At 56.1% G+C, this 8336-nt stretch overlaps 1 protein-coding gene across 1 annotated transcript; it reads right to left on the bottom strand.

Annotated features, from left to right (window-relative positions):
* Positions 1-3521: 3521 nt before the first annotated feature.
* PTX4 (pentraxin 4) lies at positions 3522-7317 on the bottom strand. Its single transcript, XM_067013019.1, is given in 8 exon segments — positions 3522-3604; positions 3607-3811; positions 4031-4320; positions 4323-4382; positions 5932-5994; positions 6068-6372; positions 6374-6555; positions 7177-7317. Coding segments are annotated over 8 exon segments (1329 nt in total).
* Positions 7318-8336: the final 1019 nt, after the last annotated feature.

Below are 8336 nucleotides of genomic sequence, written 5' to 3'. Positions count from 1 at the left end.
GCTCATGCCACTCACTCAGCAGGGATGGTGGATCACGTGAGATGCGTGCTCACACTCCCCTGCTCAAAACCTGGATGGGCTGCCCTTGACAGAGCCCAGACTCCTTGGCTGGACAAGCCAGCCCTTCCCAAATTCCTAGTGACCTGAGCTCCCACAAAGCTCCTCCCCAAGCCCTTTCCCAGGCCACCCTGCCCTCGTGGAGACTCAGATGCGATGTGGCTGGCCACCCACAGCCATGATGCTTCTGCCAAATTCCCACCGTTTTAGGGTCTGTGAACCTTGGCAGAAATGCTGCTGTAGAAGTGAAATATCCTGGGTCCCCCATGGTGTTGTAAGCACCCAAAAGCGGGGGAGGGGAGGGTGGGAAATACCCTGCGTGGTCTTTTAGTGCTAGGGACCTCAAGAAACACTTCCTGATCAAATTAACAGTTTCCCCCCCAAAAGATGTCATCTCTCCCACCTCAGTGGAGTGAGACGGAGCAAGGGCTCCAAAATAGGCCAGAGGAGCCTGAGAAAGAGGACACTTTGAGAAGGGCAGCTCTCCATGAAGATGGATGCGTCCTGGGGAAGTGCCAGGGGAAGCAGAAGTCTGTGATTCCAGGACCTTCCCGTGGGTGGCCACCCAAGGGTGTTTCCAGACCTAGGATGCATCCCCTTCCCTTGACTCATGGACCAGGGGCGGGGGTGGGGGGGGTTGGGGGGCAGGCAGGTGGTGGCTGGCCAAGTCTCTGAGCTGAAGGCCTGGGATTGCTGGGGCCACAGACAGCTCTGCAGAGATGGGAGCACTGCTAAGAGGCCCCAGAGACTGATTTCAGGCCCCTCCCCATGGAGCAGTGCCCTCCAGCCACCTCCTCGATGCAGAGCCAAAACCAGGCCCCTCGTGGTTCCATCAGACCTCTCTAGTTTGTTTCCTCACTTTTTTTAAAAAAGTTATCTTTTCCAACTTTAAAAAAAAATTAATTAATATATTTATTTTTGGCTGCGTTGGGTCTTTGTTGCCGCACGCGGGCTTTCTCTAGTTGGCGAGCAGAGGCTACTCTTCGTTGCGGCAGGCTTTTCATTGTGGTGGCTTCTCTTGTTGCGGAGCACGGGGCTCTAGGCACGCAGGCTTCAGTAGTTGCGGCACGTGAGCTCAGTAGTTGTGGCTCGTGGGCTGTAGAGCGCAGGCTCAGTAGTTGTGGCGCGCACAGGCTTAGTTGCTCTGTGGCATGTGGGATCTTCCCGGACCAGGGCTCGAACCCGTGTCCCTTGAATTGGCAGGCGGATTCTTAGTCACAGAACCACCAGGGAAGTCCCTGTTTCCTCACTTTTAAAATGGGTTGGGACTTCCCTGGTGGCGCAGTGGTTAAGAATCCGCCTGCCAATGCAGGGAACACGGGTTCGAGCCCTGGTCCAGGAAGATCCCACATGCTGCGGAGCAACTAAGCCTGTGCACCACAACTACTGAGCCTGTGCTCTAGAGCCCAGGAGCCACAACTGCTGAGCCTGCATGCCGCAACTACTGAAGCTTGCGTGCCTAGAGCCCATGCTCCGCAACAAGAGAAGCCACCACAATGAGAAGCCCACGCACTTCAATGAAGAGTAGCCTCACACGCCGCAACTATAGAAAGCCCATGCGCAGCAACAAAGACCCAGTGCAGCCAAAAATAAATAAAATAAAAATAAATAAATTTACTTTTTAAAAAAAAGAATGAATATTAAAAAACAAAACAAGGGCTTCCCTGGTGGCGCAGTGGTTGAGAATCCGCCTGCCGATGCAGGGGACACGGGTTCGTGCCCCGGTCTGGGAAGATCCCACATGCCGCGGAGCGGCTGGGCCCGTGAGCCATGGCTGCTGAGCCTGTGCATCTGGAGCGTATGCTCCGCAACGGTAAAGACCACAACAGTGAGAGGCCCGCATACCACAAAAAAAAAAAAACCATGATTCTATCATACAACATACAACCCAGCAATTCCACGGCTAGGTATCCACTCAAGAGAAACAGAAGCATATGTCTACACAACCCTTCACATGAGACTGCACAGAACCTTCACTCACAAGGGCCCCCAACTGGAAACCACCCAAGTTTCCATTGACTGATGAACAAAACAAACAAAACAAAACGTGGCCCATTACAACAGAAGGTCATTCAGCCATACAAAGGAACACAGCACTGACACACAACAACACAGATGAAACTACAAAACACGATACTCAGTGAGAGATGCCAGACACCAAGGATCACACAGTGAATTAGTCCATCTATGTGAAACATCCAGAGCAGGCAAATCCACAGAAACAGAAAGCAGGTGACTGGGTGCAGAGCTGGGGGAGGGGCTGGGTGGGGACAGGAGTGACCCCTAACAGGCATGATTTCTTGGGCGGGGGGGCAATGGAAATGTTCTAAAACTGGATCGTGGTGATGGTTGCACACTCGACAAATTTACTGAAAATCTTTGAACTGTACATTTTAAATGGGTGAATTTCATAGTATGTAAATTATATTCCAATACAGACCCTTTAAAAGCATTGCCCACCTGGGCTTCCCTGGTGGTGCAGTGGTTAAGAATCCGCCTGCCAATGCAGGGGGACATGGGTTCAAGCCCTGGTCCGGGAAGATCCCACATGCTGCGGAGCAGCTAAGCCCATGTGCCATAACTACTGAGCCTGCGCTCTGGAGCCTGCGAGCCACAACTACTGAGCCCGCGTGCCACAACTACTGAAGCCTGCGCACCTAGAGCCCGTGCTCTGCAACAAGAGAAGCCACTGCAATGAGAAGGCTGTGCGCCACAACAAAAAGTAGCCCCCACTTGCTGCAACTAGAGAGAAAGCCCACACACAGCAATGAAGACCCAATGCAGCTAAAAATAAATTAATTTTTAAAAAAAGCATTGCCCACCCATCCTTAATGTGTTTCTGAGTAGCTTGCTCCCTCTGCAGGCCCCCTTCCCAGCAGCTCTAGTGGTCTCACCAGCTGCTGCAGAAACTTGATGGAACCCCCAGGGCGAAGGAGCTCTGGGGCCAGGAAATGGACTCCCCAGCCCTTCTCATGAGAAATGTTGGAACTAGGAGCAGCCAAAGAGAAACTTTTTCAAGCCACAGGGAGAGAGGACCACAGAAGTTAATGCAAGGAAAATAAGAGTTCTCCAGGACCCAGCCTGTGGTTGCCCCAAACCCATGCCCAAGGAGAGGCAGAGCTGAAGCGCAGCTCTGCCACATGGCAAGTTGGGCTGTGTTGAAATGACTTCCTACTATGCGGGGGGGTGTTGGTGTAAGAATGCCTCAGAGAGGGAAAGAATGCAGTCATGGGGACCCTGAGGCCCAGCTCTGCCTGTGGGCCCTCCCCCCACCCTGTGGAATACCCACATCCTATGTTAGAGTGCAGATGTGCCTGGCCTAGGCCGGAGGCAGCAGCCTGCTCCTCAGTGTGGGTGGGGGGCCCTCTATGTAGTGTGCTGGGGTTAGGGGTGGCCAAGCGTGGCTGAAGACTTGCTCTTCTCACCGGCCCACCATGTGAGCACAGTTGCTGTGTAGCGAGGCCTCAGGAACAGAGCTGTAGGCAGGTGCAGTTCACCCTTTGCACAAATCCGCCTACCGATGCAGCATTGGCCAGCGTTAGGATGTGCCTGTCAGGAACTCCTTCCCAGTGGCCAGGTTTGAGACCTCCCTGGGGACGAGCACCCGGTCCCATATGGCCAGGCCTGCTAGGCTCCCCACGAAGGCCTCAGGGCCATCAAACCCACCCCCAACGCTGTCTTGCTCCTGGCCTAGCATGAGGGAGCCTCCCGGAGGAATCTCATAGCCCTCCCCAAAGCGGGAGCTAGGGCTTCCCTGGTGGCGCAGTGGTTGAGAATCCGCCTGCCGATGCAGGGGACACGGGTTCGTGCCCCGGTCCGGGAAGATCCCACGTGCCGCGGAGTGGCTGGGCCCGTGAGCCATGGCCACTGAGCCTGTGAGTCCGGAGCCTGTGCTCCGCAAAGGGAGAGGCCACAACAGCGAGAGGCCCGCGTACCGCAAAAAAAAAAAAAAAAAGCAGGAGCTAGTAGCTGCTAGCCTTCGGCCCATGTGGAGCCAGTACCTGCCCAGGCCCAGGATGGACGTCTAGATGACACACACATGGTGCCAACAGCAGTCTAGCAGTGGCTGGAGGGGCAGCTCCCTGAAGGCCAGGTTTCCAATCACAGAGCAGATGGAGCCAGGAGGCAGGGAGTCTCGGCCATGCAAAACCAGCTTGTCATTTTCTTCACTGGTGTACGAGAGGAGGGTGCCCAGGTGGCCCAAGGCTGTGTGGACCCAGCTGCAGACAGACAGGGCCCGTAGGCCAGTGAGGAAGCCGGGTGGAAGAAGACCACATTCACAGTGGACGCGTTCAGAAAGATGAGTGCAGGGCCCATGCTGCAAACTAGAAACAGAGGGGGGAGAGTCAGCCCACACCACGAGGGGCAACGGCTCACTTATTCTCATGTGATCAGCCTCTTACCAGTGGGAGGACTGAGAAGCAGGACACTTGGCTGAGCCACACTGCTCACCAGCAGGGGGCCCTGGATGAGTGTCTGTGGCTGCTGGAACAAATCCCCACAAACACAGTGGCTCAAAATAACACAAATTTAGCATCTCACAGTCTGGAGGTCAGAAGTCCCTGCAGGTCTCCCCGGGCTTAAAATCACGGTGTGGGCTGAGCTGGTTCTTTTGGAGGCTCCAAGGAGAAGCCCTTTGCTGCCCTCTGACGTCTGCTCCTGCCCTTGTATCTGCATCCCTGACACTGAGCCTCCTGCCTCCCTCTTATAAGGACTCTATAATGACACTGGTCCATGGGATAATCCAGGATCAGGTCCCATCTCAACATCCTTAATCACACCAGAAAGTCTTCTTGTCACGTGAAGTGACACATCCACAGGGTCTGGAACCAGGACATGGACACCTTTGGGGGCATCCTGCTGACCAGACTTCCTGCCAGATCTGCTTGCCAGAAGGGTAGGTGGGGCAGGGGTGGGGCACCCAGCCAGAAGCTGGGAGCAGAGCCAGGGAACGAGCATTTCTAGCCCACTGGCCCCTTGGGTTCCAGGGTGGAGGGTGTTCTGTGGCCAGCCCCCACCTCCGCTCTTCACCTGGGGGCTCTTGTCATAATCTTTGGCAGTGGTCCTCAATTGGAGATGACTGTACCCCTGGGAGACATCTAGCAGTGTTTGCAGACAGTTTTGGTTGTCAGAACTTTGTTGGCCCCAAAACCTACAGCCCCCCTTTCCCGGGAGCCCTGGTGGTGTCCTCCAGGTCAGCCCATCAGCCCTGTCTTACTGGTGAGGCCCCTAGAACCACACAGATGGGGAGGGACCTGCTTCAGATTAATGGGCCCTGGGGACTGCAAGGCCAGACAGGGAGCAGCCTGGTCACAGCTGAGAGTTCGAGCTGAGCGGGCATCTAGTAGGCGAAGGCCAGGGATGCTGCTGAACACCGTTCAATGCCCTGGACACTCCCACAACTAGGGACTACCCGACCCCAGACTCCAGTACAGTAGAGCTGCCATAGAGAAACCCTAACCTGGAGATCAGAAGTGGCAAAGCAGAACCGGCTTTGCAAAGGCCGGGGGGCCTCCATTGGTGGGCACAGACCCCATGGGATGCAGGCTGGGGCCCTGCAGAGAGGGTTCCTGCTGGCTACGGCTGAGGACGTCCTTGGGACCCCATCAGCCCTGACCAGGGTGATCACCAACTCTGAGTGGGCATTTACTGCCTGCGGGCAGCACCTCACTGGTGTGTGCATTGGGTGGCCTGACCTGCAGGCAGGCCGTCACCTGGATGGTTCCTTTCTTCGAGAGTGGGTTTTGTGGGGTGTAAAGCAGTGTCTTCTTCGCCCAGCCTGGGGAGAAGTCCTCCTGGAGGGGACTGGAGGCCTAAGGAGGCACCTGAGGGAAAAGTGGACACTGACAGGGAAGGGCAGGCCATGGTGCTTACTCTCTCCTGGGCTCTTGGGGGGCCACGCCTGCTGGCTGCCTGGGCCTGGGGGATCCTGCATCCCTTGGAGACAGCGAGCGAAGTCCAGAGGGGGGTCCCCGAGCTCAGGCGGAATTCTGGGTGCCTGCTTGCCTGCCTGCCTGCAGCTGTGGGGAGCTCGGGCTAAATGGCCTAGGAGGGGCCGGGGTCACCCGCAGGGCAGCGGTGCCAGGGCCGGCCACTTGCAGCCACCTCTTGAAAGCTGCCAGCTCAGCACCCTGGCTCTGGATGAGGGGCATCAGGCGAGCCAGAACGTCCTGCATGGCTCACACATCCAGGGCCAGGCCAGAGTGGGCGTTCCTCTGTTCCTCCTGCTCCTTCCTCTCCTGGGCGCGCTGCTTGCTCCTCTCGCTCAGGGCGGCACCCAAGGCTAGCAGCCTGTTGTCCACCTTCTGGCCTCTGCACTCAGGTCTTGAGGTGGCCCAGGTCACCCTGCACAGTGGCCTGCAGCTGGTTGAGTGCCAGGGCCACGGCCTGGCTCTCACGGGCCAGGCTCTGGAACCAGGCCTCCATGATGAAGGACAGGTTGTAGCTGCTGGCGATGCCCTGCAGGTGCTTTAGGGTTGCCTCTTGGAACCTCCGAAACTGTAGAAAGGATACAGGCACTCCTGGGGATTTGATCCTCAGGGCAACGCGGTGAGGTGGCTGATCACTGCCACCAGCCCCCTCGTACCAAGCTAGAGCTCGTAGCGGCAGACAGCCCCAGGTCTGTGCTGCAGTGGGTGAGAGCACCACAGGCGGCTCCCATTCCTCCCCGAGTGCCACACTCTTTACCCCTCGACCATCAGGGTCCTACCTGCCAGAGGGATGGCTGTGTGTGGGGATCAAAGTGGGGAGTGCTTGGCGCAGCCCTGATGCCTGCAGGGCATCCAGGAACTGGCCACGGACCCGCACAGGAGTCTCTGCTCTGTGGGGGACCTGGGACCTTGTTCCCCATGCCCAATGGGCTGGCCCCCACCACCCCAGCACACCTGCAGCTACACTCCTCAGGTGGCCCCCCAGCTCCACCCACCCTCAGCTGGCTCGTCTTTAGAGCAAACCCACCAAACCCATTTTGCTATTCTAGCCATAGGTGAAAACAGGCAGCTAATAAGAACTCCACGCCGAGCCCACAGAGCATAGAAGCTTACTACTGTTTCTATGATCTGTGCTTTGTCTGGTGTTAGTTAAAAAAACTCTACTGCCCCAAACGGTGGGTATATTCACCTCCGCTTCTAGTCTACAGAGCCTCTCAAGGCATGGTTTTCTTTGCCTCTCAGGTGCAGTTTCTTGCAACAAAGCCCCACGTAGATATATGGGCACAAAAATGAGGAAGAAAGGCAGGGTTTTCCTCCCCAGGCAGCCCATTCTGAGAAGGAGCGAGAGGTACCCTGGCTGCAGGAGAAGCCATCTGCTTGGAGCTCCTGCCTCCCCCACACTTGCCCACCTCTCCTGGGCAGTGGTTTTCCTTCTTCCTCTCTGGCTTGGAGTCAGGTACCTCCTGACACCTTAATGAAAGGCATTTGCTCTGGAGACTTGGAGGTTCCCAAGTTCACAAGCTTAAAACAGATGCAAATAGTTTCTTTGGAAAATAACGCTACTGGGTGCAAGCTCTGGTCCAGCTGGCTCAGAGGCAGACAGGGGCGATTGTTTTAGCAGGAGCACACGGACTCATGTACCCACCAGAGAGGTCGAAGCAGGACACCGATCCCAGCAGGGGCCGGGGAGTCCTTAGAGGCAAGTCTGCATCAGGGCCCAGCCTGCTGGCTGTGCACAGCAGATCCGATGAGGCCACTCTCTTGCCCTTGGACAAGGCAAAGGAAATGGGATTGGAGCCACTTAAATTTGTCTCGGGGCCCAGGTTGTGTAGTGGGCTGAGTGGTAGGTCTCAGTCCTAACCCTGGTGCCTGTGAATGGGAGTTTATTTGAAAAAAGGGTCTTTGCAAATGTAATTAAGGATCTTGAGATGAGGTCATCTTGGATTATCCATATGAGTCCTAAATCCAAGGGTAAGTGTCTTTCTGAGACAGAGAGAAGATACACATGGGGAGAAAGCCATGTGAAGACGGAGGCCGAGGCTGGGGTGAAGCTGACACAGGAGCACAAGGAGCTGGGCGGGGCAGGAAGGAACCTCCCCAGGAGCCTTCGGAGGGAACGTGGTCCTGCTGACACCTTGATCTTGGATTTCTGGCCTCCAGAGATGCAAGGGAAAAATGTTGTTGCTGTTTTAAGCTCCCCTATTTGTTGTCATTGGTTACAGCAGCCCCCGGAAATGAACACAGGCTGTCTAAGTAAATAGGGGGCGTGGGACCTCATTCTAGGGCCAGGTCCATGGACAGTTGTGACCCAGTGAGGGGAGCAGGATAAAACCATGGTCAAGGCCAAGA

Source organism: Kogia breviceps, chromosome 14, assembly GCF_026419965.1.
Source record: "Kogia breviceps isolate mKogBre1 chromosome 14, mKogBre1 haplotype 1, whole genome shotgun sequence".
Lineage (NCBI taxonomy): Eukaryota > Metazoa > Chordata > Mammalia > Artiodactyla > Physeteridae > Kogia > Kogia breviceps.
Note: the sequence above shows the minus strand (reverse complement) of the source record. Positions and strands in the feature narration are given on the sequence as shown.